This window comes from Ochotona princeps, chromosome 16 (assembly GCF_030435755.1).
Source record: "Ochotona princeps isolate mOchPri1 chromosome 16, mOchPri1.hap1, whole genome shotgun sequence".
Lineage (NCBI taxonomy): Eukaryota > Metazoa > Chordata > Mammalia > Lagomorpha > Ochotonidae > Ochotona > Ochotona princeps.
In genome coordinates, this window is record NC_080847.1 from 50,095,322 (window position 1) to 50,116,631 (window position 21,310).

Consider the following 21,310-nt stretch of genomic DNA (forward strand, 5'->3'; position numbering starts at 1 on the left):
AGCCCAGGCGGGAACACGTGGTTCTCTAACCTTCCGGGCGAGCAGAAGTCTCGGCTGACCACGTCTGTGCCCACGGCCACAGCCCGGTTCTCACCCAGAGTGACCGAGGATGCTCTCCTGAGCGGGGCAGGCCAGCTGGGCACCAGGAGGACTTGCTTAGGGCTGGGGCTATTCAAAACAGTAGCACTGCCGCTTCATCTCTGAGTGACAGCTGTCAGGTGGGAGTCAGGCAAGGTGCCACTGACGGGATGTCAGCTGTCCTTCCCAGACATCGGCGGCATGCCAATCCTCTGGGACACTCGAGTTGCCATCATCCCAGGCTTGGAACCTCAACCTTCCGAATCTCCCTCTTTTCGTCTGTAGGCTCAGTATAATCACAGTGGCTACATCAGGGGGCTCTTAAAGCAGGAAGGGAACGGATGACATCACATGTCAACGGGCAGACAGAAGGCTGCCACCTCCTACCCACAAGCACGCACAGGCAACGCACACACACACACACACACACACACACACACACACACAGCTGCCACTGCGGCTACTCACGGCAAAACGTTTCGTTCCTCCAGGGGTACACGGTGGCCCCGGCAGCCTGGCACGCGGCAGCGTATGCCACCAATGTGTCACACGCCAGATCAGGTTGGTCTGGTACCAGGCAGAGGTCATAGACACAGTCGTGCACAGCGCCCTGGGGATCCAGGTGTTGGTGACACTCCCGGAAGGGACCGTCGGGGTCGGCCAGGATTCCACACTTCTCCTTCTTCTCCACCTGGTCGTTCACCATCTGGTCCAGGTTGGGACATTCCGGGGATCCAGTCGCTTCACAGCCCGGGCCCGTCTCCTCCTCCTGCCAGCTGTTCCCAAAGTCTGTGGCATCAGTCGTTTGGCTGCCATTCCGCAGAGTCAAGTCGTCGTTGGGGTCCTCGTTGAAGTTCCCGCACAGACCACACATGGCATCTGTGTAGCTGCTGGGCACCTTGACAGTCACTAGAGCATCCCAGTTGAAGGTGACAGTCAGGCCAAAGTCGGTGTGGACCACGGCGTTGTTGCCCAGGCGGTTCACCTGCACGCGCCCTCCAGCGGCCTCAAACGGAGGGTACTGAAGCACGCCATCCACCTGGGAGACAGGGGAGGAGACCAGAAGGATGAGGAGGGTCAGCTAGCTGGTCTTCCTGCATGCGCGGGTGGCTACCATGTGTCCGGGCTGTGCTCAGCCCCACCATGGACCTTGGCACCTGCTGCTGCTCCTGCCTGGAACCCCTGCCATCCAACCCCTCACTCTCCAGGCAGCACCTGAAACCCACACCTCTCAGCCAGCATGCTCTGCGCCTGCCTCCCACCACCCCACAGCTCGGCTCGCCCCGCACCTCCCCTTCCTCTGCTGCAGCCCTGCTACTTTCCTCACCAGCAGCAACTCTCCCAGCTCAGCCCGACCCAGGACCTTCACACCAAAATCCTTCTCCTTTCCCATTCCCTCACCCTTTCCTCAAACGCAGCGACACCCACTCACTGCCCCTGCAAGCCTGAGGGATTTGCCTGCCTTTGCCCTTAGCTTACCATCACTTGTCCTGGCTTCTGCCGGCTCATGACCAACTCCACGCCGTACACCTCCACCCGCACGGCGCCCGTGTAGCTCACGGCCTGGCTGCCCCGATGCTCATTCTCCACCAGCACCCGGAACTCGGGCAGCGTCATGTTTGAGCCGCACGTGCCCGCCAGCAGGTACACACAGGCGCCCATGAAGTCGTAGCGGCGGCCGTCGAAGGTCACGTAGTGTGGGTCTCCAGAGGCCTGGCAGGTGGCAGAACTCACGGGCACGCAGCCCAAGACACCATCAGACACCTGGCAGATCTCCTGTGGGCCACAGGAGGAGGGCTCGCAGGACAGCTGGCCTCCCGCCTGGCAGGTGCAGAGGGAGTCACACTCGGGGCCAGGGTAGAAGGTCTGGCCTGGCGGGTGGTAGATGCCATCGTGAACACAGCCACAGGATTCTGGGGCCACGCACGAGTTGCCGCTGAGCACAAAACCATCGTCGCACACACAACTCTCGTAGCACGCAGAGCCACAGGCTCCGGTCACCGTGAGGTTCCCGCAGGTGGGCTGGCAGCCTTGGGCACACACCTCGTAGTGGCTGTGTTCTGGGCACTTGGATGCTGTAGCAGAGACAGGGAGGCCATCCGTCAACACTTCCCGTTCCGACGTACACTCTGGGACCCTCACACCTCCGTGTGCACTCACACGCGCTCACACACGCAGAAACACTCACACCACGAGCCGCCCCATGGCCCAGTGCGGCCTGGGGAACACGCTTGACCGCTGGGACACTGATGATGACCGTTCGTTTCAGTCCAACAGCACTTTGGACTAACATCGTAGGCCCCATCAAGTTGGCTCTGAGCTGATACACGGGACCAGACTGAAACATCCACTTGCGTGTGTACGGACATGCTGCCTATGCATCTGGCGCTCTTTGCGTCTTCCTTCCGCATTGCAATGAAAGCAGGATTTGGTCACATTCGTAATATCAACTTGTTGCAGCTTTACAGCTGCTGCAAGAGTACTAAACCAATACCGGCACAACGGAAGGAAACATGTGCCCCTCTCGAAGAACTCTCCTGTCTCACTCGGGTCAATCCAAATTCCAAACCCTTCACTGTCTCAGACAGCAGCTCTTGACAAATCAGAATTTCACATGGCACACACCAGGCCTCTTTCTACCCCTGTGCCCACCCAAGTGCATGAGTCATCCCTTGCTGCCTCCAGGGTGCACCTCAACGGGACGATGGGTCGGAAACAGAGCCCAGGCGGGAACACGTGGTTCTCCAACCTTCCGGGCGAGCAGAAGTCTCGGCTGACCACGTCTGTGCCCACGGCCACAGCCCGGTTCTCACCCAGAGTGACCGAGGATGCTGTCCTGAGCGGGGCAGGCCAGCTGGGCACCAGGAGGACTTGCTTAGGGCTGGGGCTATTCAAAACAGTAGCACTGCCGCTTCATCTCTGAGTGACAGCTGTCAGGTGGGAGTCAGGCAAGGTGCCACTGACGGGATGTCAGCTGTCCTTCCCAGACATCGGCGGCATGCCAATCCTCTGGGACACTCGAGTTGCCATCATCCCAGGCTTGGAACCTCAACCTTCCGAATCTCCCTCTTTTCGTCTGTAGGCTCAGTATAATCACAGTGGCTACATCAGGGGGCTCTTAAAGCAGGAAGGGAACGGATGACATCACATGTCAACGGGCAGACAGAAGGCTGCCACCTCCTACCCACAAGCACGCACAGGCAACGCACACACACACACACACACACACACACACACACACACACAGAGCTGCCCCTGCGGCTACTCACGGCAAAATGTTTCGTTCCTCCAGGGGTACACGGTGGCCCCGGCAGCCTGGCACGCGGCAGCGTATGCCACCAATGTGTCACACGCCAGATCAGGTTGGTCTGGTACCAGGCAGAGGTCATAGACACAGTCACGCACAGCGTCCTGGGGATCCAGATGTTGGTGACAATCCCGGAAGGGACCGTCGGGGTCGGCCAGGATTCCACACTTCTCCTTCTTCTCCACCTGGTCCTTCACCATCTGGTCCAGGTTGGGACATTCCGGGGATCCAGTCGCTTCACAGCCCGGGCCCGTCTCCTCCTCCTGCCAGCTGTTCCCAAATTCAGGTGCGTTGGTAGCTTGGCTGCCATTCCGCAGAGTCAAGTCGTCGTTGGGGTCCCCATTGAAGTTCCCGCACAGACCACACATGGCATCTGTGTAGCTGCTGGGCACCTTGACAGTCACTAGAGCATCCCAGTTGAAGGTGACAGTCAGGCCAAAGTCGGTGTGGACCACGGCGTTGTTACCCAGGCGGTTCACCTGCACGCGCCCTCCAGCGGCCTCAAACGGAGGGTACTGAAGCACGCCATCCACCTGGGAGACAGGGGAGGAGACCAGAAGGATGAGGAGGGTCAGCTAGCTGGTCTTCCTGCATGCGCGGGTGGCTACCATGTGTCCGGGCTGTGCTCAGCCCCACCATGCACCTTGGCACCTGCTGCTGCTCCTGCCTGGAACCCCTGCCATCCAACCCCTCACTCTCCAGGCAGCACCTGAAACCCACACCTCTCAGCCAGCATGCTCTGCACCTGCCTCCCACCACCCCACAGCTCGGCTCGCCCCGCACCTCCCCTTCCTCTGCTGCAGCCCTGCTACTTTCCTCACCAGCAGCAACTCTCCCAGCTCAGCCCGACCCAGGACCTTCACACCAAAATCCTTCTCCTTTCCCATTCCCTCACCCTTTCCTCAAACGCAGCGACACCCACTCACTGCCCCTGCAAGCCTGAGGGATTTGCCTGCCTTTGCCCTTAGCTTACCATCACTTGTCCTGGCTTCTGCCGGCTCATGACCAACTCCACGCCGTACACCTCCACCCGCACGGCGCCCGTGTAGCTCACGGCCTGGCTGCCCCGATGCTCATTCTCCACCAGCACCCGGAACTCGGGCAGCGTCATGTTTGAGCCGCACGTGCCCGCCAGCAGGTACACACAGGCGCCCATGAAGTCGTAGCGGCGGCCGTCGAAGGTCACGTAGTGTGGGTCTCCAGAGGCCTGGCAGGTGGCAGAACTCACGGGCACGCAGCCCAAGACACCATCAGACACCTGGCAGATCTCCTGTGGGCCACAGGAGGAGGGCTCGCAGGACAGCTGGCCTCCCGCCTGGCAGGTGCAGAGGGAGTCACACTCGGGGCCAGGGTAGAAGGTCTGGCCTGGCGGGTGGTAGATGCCATCGTGAACACAGCCACAGGATTCTGGGGCCACGCACGAGTTGCCGCTGAGCACAAAACCATCGTCGCACACACAACTCTCGTAGCACGCAGAGCCACAGGCTCCGGTCACCGTGAGGTTCCCGCAGGTGGGCTGGCAGCCTTGGGCACACACCTCGTAGTGGCTGTGTTCTGGGCACTTGGATGCTGTAGCAGAGACAGGGAGGCCATCCGTCAACACTTCCTGTTCCGACGTACACTCTGGGACCCTCACACCTCCGTGTGCACTCACACGCGCTCACACACGCAGAAACACTCACACCACGAGCCGCCCCATGGCCCAGTGCGGCCTGGGGAACACGCTTGACCGCTGGGACACTGATGATGACCGTTCGTTTCAGTCCAACAGCACTTTGGACTAACATCGTAGGCCCCATCAAGTTGGCTCTGAGCTGATACACGGAACCAGACTGAAACATCCACTTGCGTGTGTACGGACATGCTGCCTATGCATCTGGCGCTCTTTGCGTCTTCCTTCCGCATTGCAATGAAAGCAGGATTTGGTCACATTCGTAATATCAACTTGTTGCAGCTTTACAGCTGCTGCAAGAGTACTAAACCAATACCGGCACAACGGAAGGAAACATGTGCCCCTCTCGAAGAACTCTCCTGTCTCACTCGGGTCAATCCAAATTCCAAACCCTTCACTGTCTCAGACAGCAGCTCTTGACAAATCAGAATTTCACATGGCACACACCAGGCCTCTTTCTACCCCTGTGCCCACCCAAGTGCATGAGTCATCCCTTGCTGCCTCCAGGGTACACCTCAACGGGACGATGGGTCGGAAACAGAGCCCAGGCGGGAACACGTGGTTCTCCAACATTCCGGGCGAGCAGAAGTCTCGGCTGACCACGTCTGTGCCCACGGCCACAGCCCGGTTCTCACCCAGAGTGACCGAGGATGCTCTCCTGAGCGGGGCAGGCCAGCTGGGCACCAGGAGGACTTGCTTAGGGCTGGGGCTATTCAAAACAGTAGCACTGCCGCTTCATCTCTGAGTGACAGCTGTCAGGTGGGAGTCAGGCAAGGTGCCACTGACGGGATGTCAGCTGTCCTTCCCAGACATCGGCGGCATGCCAATCCTCTGGGACACTCGAGTTGCCATCATCCCAGGCTTGGAACCTCAACCTTCCGAATCTCCCTCTTTTCGTCTGTAGGCTCAGTATAATCACAGTGGCTACATCAGGGGGCTCTTAAAGCAGGAAGGGAACGGATGACATCACATGTCAACGGGCAGACAGAAGGCTGCCACCTCCTACCCACAAGCACGCACAGGCAACGCACACACACACACACACACACACACACACACACACACACACACACAGAGCTGCCACTGCGGCTACTCACGGCAAAATGTTTCGTTCCTCCAGGGGTACACGGTGGCCCCGGCAGCCTGGCACGCGGCAGCGTATGCCACCAATGTGTCACACGCCAGATCAGGTTGGTCTGGTACCAGGCAGAGGTCATAGACACAGTCACGCACAGCGTCCTGGGGATCCAGATGTTGGTGACAATCCCGGAAGGGACCGTCGGGGTCGGCCAGGATTCCACACTTCTCCTTCTTCTCCACCTGGTCCTTCACCATCTGGTCCAGGTTGGGACATTCACCATCCGTGACGACATCACAGCCCGGGCCCGTCTCCTCCTCCTGCCAGCTGTTCCCAAATTCAGGTGCGTTGGTAGCTTGGCTGCCATTCCGCAGAGTCAAGTCGTCGTTGGGGTCCCCATTGAAGTTCCCGCACAGACCACACATGGCATCTGTGTAGCTGCTGGGCACCTTGACAGTCACTAGAGCATCCCAGTTGAAGGTGACAGTCAGGCCAAAGTCGGTGTGGACCACGGCGTTGTTACCCAGGCGGTTCACCTGCACGCGCCCTCCAGCGGCCTCAAACGGAGGGTACTGAAGCACGCCATCCACCTGGGAGACAGGGGAGGAGACCAGAAGGATGAGGAGGGTCAGCTAGCTGGTCTTCCTGCATGCGCGGGTGGCTACCATGTGTCCGGGCTGTGCTCAGCCCCACCATGCACCTTGGCACCTGCTGCTGCTCCTGCCTGGAACCCCTGCCATCCAACCCCTCACTCTCCAGGCAGCACCTGAAACCCACACCTCTCAGCCAGCATGCTCTGCACCTGCCTCCCACCACCCCACAGCTCGGCTCGCCCCGCACCTCCCCTTCCTCTGCTGCAGCCCTGCTACTTTCCTCACCAGCAGCAACTCTCCCAGCTCAGCCCGACCCAGGACCTTCACACCAAAATCCTTCTCCTTTCCCATTCCCTCACCCTTTCCTCAAACGCAGCGACACCCACTCACTGCCCCTGCAAGCCTGAGGGATTTGCCTGCCTTTGCCCTTAGCTTACCATCACTTGTCCTGGCTTCTGCCGGCTCATGACCAACTCCACGCCGTACACCTCCACCCGCACGGCGCCCGTGTAGCTCACGGCCTGGCTGCCCCGATGCTCATTCTCCACCAGCACCCGGAACTCGGGCAGCGTCATGTTTGAGCCGCACGTGCCCGCCAGCAGGTACACACAGGCGCCCATGAAGTCGTAGCGGCGGCCGTCAAAGGTCACGTAGTGTGGGTCTCCAGAGGCCTGGCAGGTGGCAGAACTCACGGGCACGCAGCCCAAGACACCATCAGACACCTGGCAGATCTCCTGTGGGCCACAGGAGGAGGGCTCGCAGGACAGCTGGCCTCCCGCCTGGCAGGTGCAGAGGGAGTCACACTTGGGGCCAGGGTAGAAGGTCTGGCCTGGCGGGTAGTAGGCACCATTCTGTACGCAGCCACATGAGGCAATGGGCACACAGGTGTTTCCGCTGAGCAAATATCCATCATCACACACGCAACTCTCGTAGCACTCAGAGCCACATCCCCCGGACCTTAGGACTTCTCCACACGTTAGCGGGCAGCCTTGGGCACATGCCTCGTAGTGGCTGTGTTCTGTGCAGTTGAACGCTGCAGAGAGAGGGAGGCCATTTTCTCAAAACTTCCTTTTTAGGGTGACCCATAGACCCTCACACCTCCGTGTGCATTCACATGTGTTCACACACACTGACACATTCACAGCAGGGGTATCCCCAGTGTTCAATACGGCCTTTGGACACACTTGACCGTTGGAACACTATTAATGACAGCTCATTTCAGTCTGGCTGCAATTGGAGTGATTTATCATATCTGTAAGTGCCCCGTTAGGTTAGTTGTAAGGTGTTAGCTGGGACATGATTTAATCATTCCCTTTCATGTACCTGCATGCTTCCTATGCATGTGGTACAGTTCTAGTTTTCTTAGCTTCATTTTCCACATGATAGTCAAAGTAGAATCTTAGTAATTTTAAATTCAATAATGTTAAAAGGATTATTGGATGAGTGATAAATAGCATGGTAAAGTGGAACAAACACCTGTCCTACACCTAAGACCTCTCGTCTTCCTTTTTTTCACTCCAAACTTCAATGGCTTCTATGCATCAGACAGGAAGTTCTGCAAAAGTAAAATAAACGCAGAATAAACCAGGCCTCTCTCCACCCCTGTGCCTACCCTTGCTTCTGCCTGGGGTGCATCTGAACAGGAAACATGTCAAACCAGAGCTGAGGCGGGAACATATGGTTTTTCAAACTTCTGGGTGAAAACTCCTGCACCAACAGCTGGATCCTGGCAGCTCTCATTAACGGAGCAGGCCACAAGTAGACCAGGACAGCTTGATCAGGGGATGGGGCTATTCATAAAAGTACCCCCGGAACCAGTGTGATAGTTCAATTGGCTTATTCTCCCCTTACCATGGCCAGAATTCCATACTGGTACTGGTTCCTGTTCTAGCTGTTGCACTTTCCATCCAGCTCTCTACCTGTGGCCTGCGAAAGCTATAGAGAATGGCCCAAAGTCGTGGGCCCCTGCACTCACTTCAAAGACTGGGAAGAAACTCCCAGCTTCAGATCGACTCAGCACCAACTTGTGGCCATTTGAGGAGTGAACCAGAGGCTAGATAGCTTTCTGTCTCTCATTTGCTCTGTAAGTTTGCCATCGAATAAAATAAAGTAAATCTTAAGAAAATAAGAAAGGAAGGAAGGTAGAAAAGAACAAGACAAAGTAGCACTGCCGCTTCCTCTCTGAGTGACAGCTGTCAGGTGGGAGTCAGGCAAGGTGCCACTGACGGGATGTCAGCTGTCCTTTCCCAGACATCGGCGGCATGTCCATCCTCTGGGACACTCGAGTTCCCATGATCCCAAGAGTGCCTCAATTTTCTGACCCTCACTTTCCTCATCTCTCAAAAGCGGATCCACAGTCCCTTTGTCATAGGACCACTGTAACAATGAACTGAATAGATGATATTTAAGTGTTAATGCATCCGCATAATGCTGGCCCCTCCTCCTCATAGTCACAGGCACACACATGTACACCTACTAATGCACACACAGACACACACACACACACACACGCCACGGCCAGTACTCACGGCAAAGTGTATCACTCCTCCATGGGTCGAGGGTGACCCCAGCAGTCTGGCACATAGCTGCATACGCGGCCAATGCATCACACAACAGATCAGGTTGGTCTGGTACCAGGCAGAGGTCATAGACACAATCACGAACAACAGCCTGGGGATCCAGCTTTTTGTGACACTTCTCAAAGGGACCGTCGGGGTCGGCCAGGATTCCACACTTCTCCTTCTTCTCCACCTGGTCGTTCACCATCTGGTCCAGGTTGGGACATTCCGGGGATCCAGTCGCTTCACAGCCCGGGCCCGTCTCCTCCTCCTGCCAGCTGTTCCCAAAGTCTGTGGCATCAGTCGTTTGGCTGCCATTCCGCAGAGTCAAGTCGTCATTGGGGTCCTCGTTGAAGTTCCCGCACAGACCACACATGGCATCTGTGTAACTGCTGGGCACCTTGACAGTCACTAGAGCATCCCAGTTGAAGGTGACAGTTAGGCTGAAGTCGGTGCGGATGGCAGCATTGTTACCGAGGAGGTTCACCTGCACGCGCCCATCAGCAGCATCAAATGGAGGGTACTGAAGCACGCCATCCACCTGGGGGAGAGAAGGGAGGTGACTAGGGTGGTTAGGAGGGCTGGGCATTCCTGCCTCCATGGCTCCCTGCCCTCAGCTCTCCTGGTCTCCACACTGTGCCATTGAACAAATCATGCTCAGTCCCACCATGGGCCTTGTACCTACTGACCCCCTGGCTGAACGCTTGCCATCCATTCCAGACATTGGCTTAAATTCACATCTCTCAGCGTGGGTGCTCCACCTTCCTTCCACCTCCAAAGTTCAGCTCACTCCACTCCGCAAAACCCCTTACAAGGACCTGAAAGCCCCTGGATGAAATGAGCCCTCACAAATGAGATATTAAATACCTCAGCACTGCCCCACCCACAGTTCTACAACTCCAGACATGGAGTAATCTCTGTCTCCCGAAGTTCTACCTGTTTCACTGAAGCTTCTCCCAGAATCACTGAAGCCCCGCCCAATCCTACAGAGGCCCCGCCCAATCTCAAGACCAGCAACTTCCCAGGTTGTGGTGCAAAGTCAGAGAATTGATACATGTGGATATAGCACATGTTGGTTAGTATGTGTTGGTTATTGTGTTTCCAGTCTCAGGCTAACTGTCCTCTGAGAGAGGAGTTAGTAAGAATACAAACTGATGATTCTGTCCTCTGTTTATCTGGAGTATTCTCTAAGATCAGAATTTCTTTTTTTTTTTCCCTATGTGTTTGCCAGGGTTACAAGTTTGCTGTCTCCCATTTCCCACTCTCCTGCTCAACCCTGATCCACATGCTATGCATCACTGCCCACAACTTCTCACTAATAAACACCAGCTATTGTGTCTCCCAACACTGTCCTTCTCCATTCTTACCTTTCTACTCAAAGTCATTGTTCTCTGCTTTCAAAGGAAAGAGACCCCCTAGACTGAATCCTTGGACCACTAGGCACCCCAGGAGGGTGAGAACCCCTGTGATGCATTCCCCTCTAGCTCCCCACATATCACTTGTCACCTGACAGGTTATACTGCTCCCAGCCCCACCCCCCCCAAAAAAAAACAGTGATCTACAAAAATGTACACATCTGAGATTCTGAGTCCTCATTACAACCACAATCACTGGCAACACTGACCAAGTGCTGGGCACTGCGGTGTCTTGCAAACCTCCCTCAAGTCCCCACCCCTGCCTGTGAAATGTCAGCTGCTCAGGGACCCCTTTCTCTTTTTATACCCTTGAGGAAGACAAGCCTAAGGCAGTGACCAAGTCACACAGGCAAGAAGAGGGAACCCCAGTTCGCTTGGGGACATGTCCCCAACCACCTACAATCATTTCTTCTAACAGGGACATCGAACTCCACTGGGAGCCTTAACGTTTTTCCTTTTCCTGCCCCTGCCCCCAGCACGGGGCCCAAATTGCTCACCATGACTTGTCCTGGGTAGTCCTTGCTAATGACCAACTCCAGGCCGTACACCTCTACCCGCACAGCACGCGTGTAGCTCACGGCCTGGCTGCCCCGATGCTCATTCTCCACCAGCACCCGGAACTCAGGTAGCGCTGAATTCTGGTTGCACGAGCCCGCCAGCAGGTACACACAGGCACCCATGAAGTCATAGCGGCGGCCGTCAAAGGTCACATAGTGTGGGTCGCCAGAGGCCTGGCAGGTGGCAAAGCTGCCTGGGTAGCAACCCAAGAGCTCATTCTCCACACGGCAGCTCTCGCCAGGTGGGCAGCCTTGCGTGTTGATGCAGCTGACTTCTTGGGTGGTGCTGTTGCAGGTGCAGCGCTGTCTGCATCTGTCGTCGGTCCACATCTCCTGGCCTGGTGCCAGCAGGTGGCCCTCAAACGAACAACCACATGATGACTGGGGGATGCAGGCGCCACCACTGGCCACAAAGCCTGGGAGGCACTCACAGCTCTCCACACAAGGGCGCTCAGAGCAGTTGGAAGGCGTAAAATCCGGGTTGCAGGTTTCAGGGCAGGCAGGCCCACAGGAATTATATTTGCTGTTTTCTGGGCATGACATGGCTGTGGGTGGAGGGCACGAGAGAGTAGGTCAGTGCTGTTGTGATGAACAGGGGAGCCTTCCCCTAGCCCTCCTGCCTACTCTGCATATACTGCCATTCAGGGACCGACATGTCCAACCTGCTCCTCCCCGAGGGCCCTACACCTCAGTACTGCCCTGATCAGCTTCCTTCTCACTTGCCAATGTGTCCCAGAAGCTTGCAGGTTCAACATCTATCCAGAATCTGCCTCTTGCCAGGACTCACACCTGCTCCCCCTGAGCAGCCAGAAGATCCAGGACACACCTGAATCGCAGGAGAGCTGACCCCTCTCAGTATTCTCCTGAGCTCTGGTCAGTGGCCCCGGAGGCCCGGCATCCTCTGCCTCTATCACTTCTCTTCCCTCATTTTCTCTCTGTCTCCCTTTGTACCTGCTTCCACTCCTGCCCAGGACCTCTGCACTGGTTGTTCTCTCAGAAGGTCGGTATGATATCCATACAATAAGAGTCCTGGAGCCCCAAAAGCCCAGGTTCAGACCCAAGCTTTGACTGCTTCCTAGTGTGTGATCATGAGCAAATGCCCCATATCCCCACTGTGACTCAGTTTCCCTTTTGATGAAGGGGATAGCCCAGCACTGGCCTCACAGGGTTGATGCAAGGGTAAAGAGGGTTCATCTACATTGAGGTCTTCCAGGAACATCAGCTGACTGCCTCGCCTGACCCTGCTCTCGGCACCTAAGACATGTGCCCAGAAAAGCCATTCCTGTTGTAGGCATCCCCCAGTTACTTCCACAGCGTAAAACCTTCCTTTCCATCACTCTCTGAAGACATTCAGCACTTGGACTGTGCACCACCTGTCTGTCCCTCAGCCCCCTGGGATGTAAGTGTCTTGGGAATCTCTCCAAGTGCCCATCTCTATCATCGCTGAGCCTTCAGCACCATGGACAGGGCCTGGCACACAGGGCATGCTCAGAAATAAAGCAAAGGCAAAAACACACCTGCTGTGGATAAATGGGGGCGGGGAGAGAATCGATGAAACCTCCACTTCCTCTTGGTGCTGGATACTGGAGGTATAGGGTGGGGGTAACAGCAGTGACCCAGACAAGCCCCATATACCCTCTGTGTTTCCCCTGGATTTAGTGACTCCTTCTCCTCTGCCCTCCCCCTATCCTTTCCGTCTCCTAAACATTTCTCTGGTGCAAGGGAAGATCTGTCATCGGCCCTCACTGTGTTAACATCACCAGTATCAGTCAGGGCCAGGCAGGGAGTCCAAGCAATGCTTGCTTAATGAAGGAGGCTAGAGGACTGGAACATTAACAGCAAGTCACAAAAGGGTGCTAAGTGGGGAGGGGACCTGCAAGTTTCTCCCCCTACCCCCCATCTGTAACCCCAGCCTGACCGCTCTGGGGTATCCCTGTCCAGTGTGCTATGTATGCTTGCCCTGACCTTGGACTCACTGTGGGACACAGCCCAGCGGGCTTGGCCATCCTTGCGTCCCCACTTGGCTCAGCCAAATGCTCAGATCCAAGAGGCACCTCATCTGTCCCTGCGTGCTCCCAGCATTCCCCACACCCCGTTCTTTTCCCCCACCCCCACAGCAGCATCACTCACGGCAGCTGGCATATGATCTCCAGTTCCCAAGTGTAAAGCCCAGGTCCATGCAGGCCTGGGCATAGGCACTCAGGGCACGGCACAGGCTGTTCTGATCCCCGCTGGCTGCACACAGGTCATACACACAGTCGCTCATAAAGGATGTGGGGTCCAGGGCTTCGTGACACGTGGAGAAGGGACCTTCGGTTGTGGTCAGCAGGCCACACATGAATTCGCCCTCATAGAAGTCAGTCTCATCTTTGGAGCAGGAAGGACAGTTGTTTAGGCAACCATCATCACACAGATAATCCCCGTCGTCCAGTTTCCAGCTGTTAGCCAACTCCACGGCATTCGCGGCCTCCACGCCGTCAAACGTGAGGAAGTCATCATCGGGGTTGCCATTGTAGTTGCCGCACAGCCCACACACCTGGTCTTTGAACTTGTCAGGCAGGGTCACGGTCATCACAGAGTCCCAATCATAGGTGACCACCAGTCCGAAGTCGAGCTCCACCACAGCCCGGGTCCCACTCTGATACACGCGCAGGCGGTTCTCATTCAGGGAGACCGGCAGGAGGGAGTGCTGGTTGTTGATCTGCAAAGAGGGTGAAATGTGGGTGGTCAGAGCCCTGCACTGGCTGGTCACTTGCACCTCATCTGCTCTTTCCAGCTCCTTCCACACTGAGCCTTCAGAGCTCTGGTCTTCCACTCCTGTGGCCTGAAACCATCTCACCCATCTTGCTCATCATGCACACGTGGCTCTCATCCTTGCCTTGATTCAAACATTTGCTCAGATGTCCTGTGATGCCACCCTCTTTTATTAATGTTACTGTTGCTTTAAAAAAAAAACTTATTTGAAGAAAAAGAGAGATCCCGTTTGCTGATTCCCTTCCAAAATGTCTACAACAGTCAGGGTTGGGCTGGAAGCCAGGAGCTCCCTCTGGGTCTCCCACATACACGGCAGAGATCATCAGTGCTTCCCAAGATCTTCAGGAACAGAAAGTTAAGATCGGGATCCGGATCTGGGGATTGAACCCAGGCACTTGAACACAGGGAGTGAGGATCTGGCTTGGCTTCTAAAACACTAGGCCCAACTCCCTCTCACAACCCTATTTCACACAGTCACACCTCTCCATTCTTTATACCCCTCCCCTATTGTCTTTCAGGAACAACTTCTAGCTTTCTTGACAATAACTTGCACATTCATGGTGTCCATCATTGGGCTGTGCTGCCATTGCTCCATGGAAGAACCTTGATCACTGCCCCTGGCCCAAGCAGCAGGTGCACCCTCAGTCACCACTGGATTACATCCACCTGCCCTGGACACTCACCTGGCACTGGGCCCTGGCCTTAGAGATCCAGTGTGGACCAAGACAAAGCTCCAGGCCCTAGCCTCTTAGGGCTCTCCGTCCCAGTGAGGACAGCCCCAGCAATAGTCAAGGGACAGTGCAGAGTTCAGAGAGGAAGCAATGGCTGTAGAAACTTAGAAAAAAGAGGGGAAAAATAGAAAAAAAAGTGGGGGGCCAAGGCCAACACAGGCTCACCAGAGGAGGGAACAGCTGAGCCTAGCCTTAAGGCACAAGGAAGCTGCAGGGACAGAGTGGGAAGTGTCTTCCAGCACCAACGTCCTGAGTACAGACAGATAGCGGCCTGTCCTTCCAGCCAGGTATTAAAGATGGGATGCTAGTGGCCTCTCAAAATTCAAGTGTCGACTTCCTAACCCATGACGTGGTGTTGGCAGCAGGCAGTGGGGAACTCGTGAGGTCGACCAGTGCTCTTACACAAGGGATCCCAGAGAGCTCTCACGTCCTCATTCCGTAACACTAGGACAAGCCCCTAATCATACTGCCTCCTCCCAGAGTCACTGTGAGTGTTAAGTGCACCCAGGCAAGGGGAGGTGTGGGTGCTAAGAACCAGATGGGGCACTTAACAGGTGCTCACCAAACTCTGTGGTTTATTCATCTTTTTTTTTTACTGCTCTAAAACCATATTAGCATATTTATTTTCCTAATTACCTATCTCAGCATCTTTAGAATTCCTAGGAATGGCTTCAAACCCTGCTAGTGGTTTTCTACCCCCTCTTCCTAATCTCCCATTCCCCACCCCATGGCAAAGACAGACACTGTGGACACGGATGCCCACAGCCTCCTGACACTCACCCGGGCGAAGCCAGTCTCCCCGCGGGCCAGCATCACAACCTGGCTGTAAGCGCGCACAGTGACCAAGCCCACGTAGGAGACAAGGCGGCTGGTCCGGTGCTCGTTCTTGGCTTCCACCGCAAAGGCAGGCAGAGTCGGGTCCATGCCGCACAGCTCCACCATGGAGTATGTGCAGGTGCCCATCATATTGTAGTGACGGCCATCGAAGGTGGTGTAGTGGGGGTCTCCTTGGGCACGGCACACAGCTTTGGACTCTGCCTCACCCAGGGCCACCGCAGCTAGGCAAGGAAGAAGAAGCAGAAAGTCAGATGCTGCCAGAAGTGGAGCAGGAGTTGGCCTACATGAGTGCCTGGTGAGATTGCCAGTGTGGGCTCCTGGCTCCACTCCTGGCCTGTACCCTGGGAAGTGGCAGAGTTGGGCTACCCCTCTCCCAGGTAGGACCCCGGCATGGAGTTGGGCCTCCTGGCTCCCTCGGGGCTCAGCCCCTGCCGTGTTGGGCTCTTATAAAGGGAACAAACTAGTAGATGGAATTTCTGCTCTCTTTGTTGCTCAGTCGCTTGTTCTCTCTCTCTCTCTCTCTCTCTCTCTCTCTCTCTCTCTCTCTCTTCTCTCTCTCTCTTGTTGCTATTCAGATAAAATAAAAAGTGTCCACAGGGAGCAGGGCCAAGAAGCCCATGTCTCTCTTGTCCTGGGGGTTGATTCACAACTGCCTATGCCCCGTTTTAGAAATGGAGAAGTTGAGGTCTGGGCTTTCACAGAGAGAGCTGCTCAGTCCTGGTTGTTGGATTCTTCAGTTTAACATGGGGCAGCCCAGAAGAATAGAAGGGAGTGAAGAAGGACTGAGGGAGCTGTCATTTTCATCATTCTTTCTCCCCTTCTCCCTCTTCCCCACCATCCTACCAGGCTCGAAAGGATAAGACTTTGTTTTTAGGAGCAGGAAACAGAAGGCAGAGCTTGCTCAGCCTGCTGGAGACGACTGGCGTGGGTCAGATTGTTTGGGCGGCAAGCCTGGTTCAATCATTGGGCTCAGTAACACAGACAAATGATTTCTCCATCTCTTTGTCTCTCAATTTCCTCATTTGAAAGATGAGAATGTATTAAGATAATGATCCCTTGTTCATCATAAGGAAATCTGGCAAATGTGCCAACATGATTTTTTTATTTGCTTTCTTAAAAAAAAAATAATAAAAGCTTTAGTTATTTTTGTCTGTTTAAAAAGCAGAGAGAGAAAGAGAAAGAGCTTTCATTCACTGGTTCATTCCCTAAGTGCCTATAATAGCCAGCGCTGGACCTGTTCAAAGCAGGAGCCCAGTGCTACATCGGGGCAGGGACCCGGGGGCTTGAGCCATTATCTACCCTCTCCAAGGGTGCATTAGCAGGAAGCTGGGGAGAAGTGGAGGTGTCGGGGCTCCAACAGATCCTCTGGTTTGGGAAGTGGGCACCCCAAGTCTCAGTTCCAACTCACACACCACACCGCAATGTCTGAAGAAACCAAAACCTCAAAAAGATTGGGAATGGAGCCCAGTGTTAAAGCTGATGTCAGCTACCCCAAGTGATCCTCGATTCCTCCTCTCCATGATTATTCAAGCCCCAGAGAGGCCCCTCGAAGTTGGGGTGGTTTCTGTGTCCTGAGAAGACTCAAGAAAAGAATGTCAAGGAAGATGGAGCCGCATAGCCCAGTGGAGCCACAGAGCCCCACGGGAGCGGCAGCAGGCAGCTGAGAAAAGGGTCGCCAGGGGTACAGAGGGTCACTTCCTGTCACTCACTGTGACTGCAGGCAGCTGCTGTCCCAAAGCCCAGTCTGACCCAGCCTGAAGGCAAGCAGCTCGATGCTGGTGTTGGCACTAACTGTGTGAGTCCTGTTAGCTATGCCTAGGTCCACTTCAGCATATGAGAACTCACTGCCTGGCACAGCCACCCAGTCAAGCCTGGCCTTTGGTGTGTCCCCATCCACGGTTAGCCCACTGACTAGCTTGGTCTAGGCCATCACTGCAGCCACACCCAGAGTGCCCGGAACACTCTGGACCATGTGAGTGTGACAGTAAGTTACCACATCTGGGACTAGGGCCAGGTAGGGGCCATAGGTCATATCATTCTTTATCACCATTGTGCCAAAGAGCAGGACCTGAATGCCCACATCTGCAGGCAGGTAGCGATGCCGGGACGGCCACACCTCAAACTGTACCATGTCCCCCATCTGGAGGCCCCAAGAGCCAGTGGTACTCCCGTGGTTATAGGTCAGCTTTGTGGCCTGGCTGACCACAACCACATAGGCTAGATCAAGGCAGCTCTGAGAGACCAGCAGGGGGACCACATACTGCATGCTCCAAGCAGACATGGGCAGCAGCTGCTCCACCACATGGTTGCAGCTGGTGCGCTTCTGGGCACAGCTGTGGCCAGAGAGGACAGCCACGAGGCTGCTGGCCATGACCTTGGATCCCAAGAGATCTACAGGGCTCTGTACCTGGGCCACCTCACAGGGCTGTAGCGTCATGCTCGGGACACCACTGGCTGGATGAATCTTGTGCTGGAACATCACTGCCCCCTCCAGGTTGATAGTGACCGACGCCCCGGCTGAGCCTGCCACTGCAGCAAACTTGAGGTGGAGCTGCCCAGGAGCGCCAGCACAAAGTGCTCCTTGCCCAAGGTGTTGACAGGCTACAGTAACCAGCAGCAAGACCTCACGGTCAGAGCGGACCACCATCGCGTGCTGGAAAGCAGTGCTGCCAATCATCTCAGCCGTGGCATTGCTGTTGACCACGGCTGACTGCCCAAGCCTGGCTATGACCTTCTGTAAGGTTTTGTCCACCTGGCTGACCACAGAGACCGTAGCAGGGCTCTCCAACAGGCAGGAAATGAGCAGGTGGAGGGAGGCGGCACTGTCCCCTGGCTGGTAGTTCTGCAGAAAAGTCATCAGAAATCCCTGTCCCCTTTGCGCTGCCGGGATCCACGGGATCCCCTGCAGCCTCCTGGGTCCATCCTTGAGAAAACGCAGCTGCGGGTGCACTGATCAATTCTGCCCCATCACTGAGCCAAACCCTTGTCCTGTGCCAGCAAGTGGGTTGACCAATGCGGGTTTGGTAGTGGTATTTTTTTTTCTTTTTTTCTCTTGGCTTTGTTCTTATTTGTGCACTACTTACTTTAAACCTTTCTGGCTTTCGTTTTCTAAAAGCCCACTCTTTGGACAGGGCAGGCAAGTCAGGCCAACGTGCCACACTGTTCGGATGGGACTGCGGGAGCTGGAGCCTGCCCACACCGCAGTGAGTGGGCAGTGGCTGCTGCCAGCTTTCTCTGCACACTCTTTTTAAATGCTAGATATTCCTGTATTCCAAGACACTGGCTCTCTGCATTTTGCTGTCACATCTTCAACCCAAAATTTGATTGCAGGACTATGGGGTCCACACTGCCTACACTTGGCTGCCAGCAGGTGATTTGTCTTAATATGACTCCAGGTGGGAGGGGGCCGGGGGTGTGGGAGGGGTAAAGGAAGGAGAAGGGTGATGGGGAGGTGAGAGCTGCTCAACACCCGCAACTAGGAAGACACTCCCCAGTGCCGAGAGAGAGAGAGAGAGAAGGGAAAGAGAGAGAATTGGGGGTGCCAGAAGGACAACTTGTCCAGTAAGGGGAGCCTGCAACAGTGTCCCCAGTGTCCTTCAGGGCCAGAGGTTCAAGGTCAAGGAGCCCTGAAACCCCAGCTTCCCCCAGTCCTTAGGGGCTTATCTAAAACTCTTGGCCACAACCCGGGGAGAACCGGAGACCCAAAGCCCTCCAGGAGCATCTTTGGTGATATCACCCATCACCTGGGCAGAAACAGACCCCCAGCCAAGCCTTGGCTGAGTGGCGCACCCCTCCCCCCACCTTGACTCTGGGGCTCCAGGGGTTTAGCCGTGTCGTCTCTCCAGAGAAGTGAGAATGGGCAGACCCCACCAGATTTTTCTGCAGAAACGTCAATTCTCTGTTCCATCCCTGCCGGCATGGGCTGGCTCTGGGAGATGCATGTGTGGACACATGCGCAAGAACAGGTGCTGACCCAGAAGGGCTTGGACCAGGAAAAGGGGAAGGGAGTGGGTGAGACTTACCCCATAGGAGGGCTGCTCCGGCCCAGAGTGACCACCAGCTCCTCAGGGAACCCATGGCTGCAAGTGGAAAAGAGAAAGAAAGGATTCTGGGGTGCTGGATTGTCACCTCCAGCCCAGGAGGAGAGAAGCAGCCAGACCTCGGTACCAGGCCCCCCGAGGTGTCAGGAAGGCTGAAAGACTGAGAGAAGCTAGCTGAGACAGGGTGGGCTGCATCCGGGGCCAGGGAGTATGCCGAGGAGATGGGTTCTGTAGCAGGTGTGGGGGCCAAGGTGGAGGACCTGCTGTTGCTCCCATCCCACCCCCGCCGCCCCTTGCAAAGAAGCCCCAGCCTTTCTCACCGGCAGGTCCCTGGAGCTGCTGGGTGAGAGCCCCACAGGCCAGGCTTTATAGTGGAGTCTGCCCCGAGGCCACACCCTGGGCCAGCTGCCAGGCAGAAGGAGTCTACTTCCTGGACGGCTGATCTGCCAGATGGGGAAGGGGAACCCCCGACAGCCTGGGAAGGGAGAGGAGCAGAAATCTCTGGACTCCTGGGTCCTGTGAGGGGAGTGTGAGCAGCTGGTGGCTACACCCCGGGGGCCTGCTGGTAAACTCACTCTTGGAGGGGCAGTGTTCCTGGAAGACAGCTGGGGAGCAGGGTGCCGGAAGCCTGGGTTCCCCTGGGGTGGGTAAAAAGGAGGAGGGGCGGGGTGGGGCACAGGCAGCATGGGCACCGGTCCTGTTGGCTGGCCCACTGGCCGAGTTCCGTCCTTCAACTTGTGCCAGGAACCACACAGCAAATGATCCACATCCAGCTCCTGGCTCCTCCCCAGTCCCCCCAACCTCAAGCTGACCCCCGTGTCCATGGCCACGCACAGTCTATTTCCCCTGGTGTTGGGGGGGCTGGACACAGGCTTCTGGGTACCAATAGGAGTGTGAGGCTTTGGTGCATGGATGGCACCCCTGAAGTGAGGACTAACCCCACCACCACTTCCCAGGGCTGCAGGTGGGCAGGCTGCTCCTCTCTGCTCCCAGGCTGGGGACCACAGTGGGTGCTTGGAGTCCCAGGCTGAGCATGAACAAGGATCCCACCTTTTCCTGGTTCCTGGAGATCTATTTGGTTTGGCAGGATTTTTGTTGTTGTTATGTTTTTGTGGTTTTTTCTGCCTTTTTTTTTTTCCTGCCCCACAGAAGGGACTGGATGAACAGGTTTTTGGTGACTCCCCAATGCCTGAGATGAGAAATGATGAGCGTTGAGGGGCATTCTGAGTCCAACAGGGGGAACAGAAGAGGAGCTGAGTGACTGAGTGACCAGTGCTATGGGTTTTCTGGGTGGAGTTGCATCCCTCACTCTTTACCGAGGAGTCACCTCTGGCAACAGCAGCTGTTGAGCCTGGGTCCCTCAGCACCCTGCAGCTGCTGCCCTTGAGCCAGTTTCCCTTATCTCAGGGGAGCCCTGGACATTGGGCAGTTGAGGAGGGTGGGGACCCTCCCCTCCCTGGAGCTCTGGCCACCCCATCCCCAGTCCCCCCTAACACACCCTAGTGTCAACTAGAAAATGAAGTGAGTCAACAGCAGACGGGAGAGATGAGCGGAGTCGGGGACGGGCCCTCGGGAACCGCAGATCAGCGGTGAGCAAGGACTGGGGGTGGGGAGGCTCCAGGGAAACGAGGGACCCCTGACATTGATGTGCAGTCAGTGCTTGGGGGCAGGGACCCCTCTCAGGGCCTGG

General features: G+C 56.0%; 1 protein-coding gene across 1 annotated transcript in view; it reads right to left on the minus strand.

Annotated features, from left to right (window-relative positions):
- Window positions 1-19,746, minus strand: part of FCGBP (Fc gamma binding protein) — a 67,789-nt gene extending 48,043 nt beyond the window's left edge. The window contains exons 1-11 of the mRNA XM_058673924.1: window positions 19,603-19,746; window positions 15,524-15,801; window positions 13,389-13,959; window positions 11,199-11,803; window positions 9,257-9,827; window positions 7,166-7,761; window positions 6,155-6,725; window positions 4,359-4,954; window positions 3,348-3,918; window positions 1,558-2,153; window positions 547-1,117 (exon numbers count right to left, since the gene is read on the minus strand). Coding sequence (XP_058529907.1) covers window positions 547-1,117; window positions 1,558-2,153; window positions 3,348-3,918; window positions 4,359-4,954; window positions 6,155-6,725; window positions 7,166-7,761; window positions 9,257-9,827; window positions 11,199-11,803; window positions 13,389-13,959; window positions 15,524-15,801; window positions 19,603-19,657 — 5,581 coding nt within the window. The 5' untranslated portion in view covers window positions 19,658-19,746. The remainder of the gene's footprint in view (window positions 1-546; window positions 1,118-1,557; window positions 2,154-3,347; window positions 3,919-4,358; window positions 4,955-6,154; window positions 6,726-7,165; window positions 7,762-9,256; window positions 9,828-11,198; window positions 11,804-13,388; window positions 13,960-15,523; window positions 15,802-19,602) is intronic.
- Between the last annotated feature and the right edge of the window lie 1,564 nt (window positions 19,747-21,310).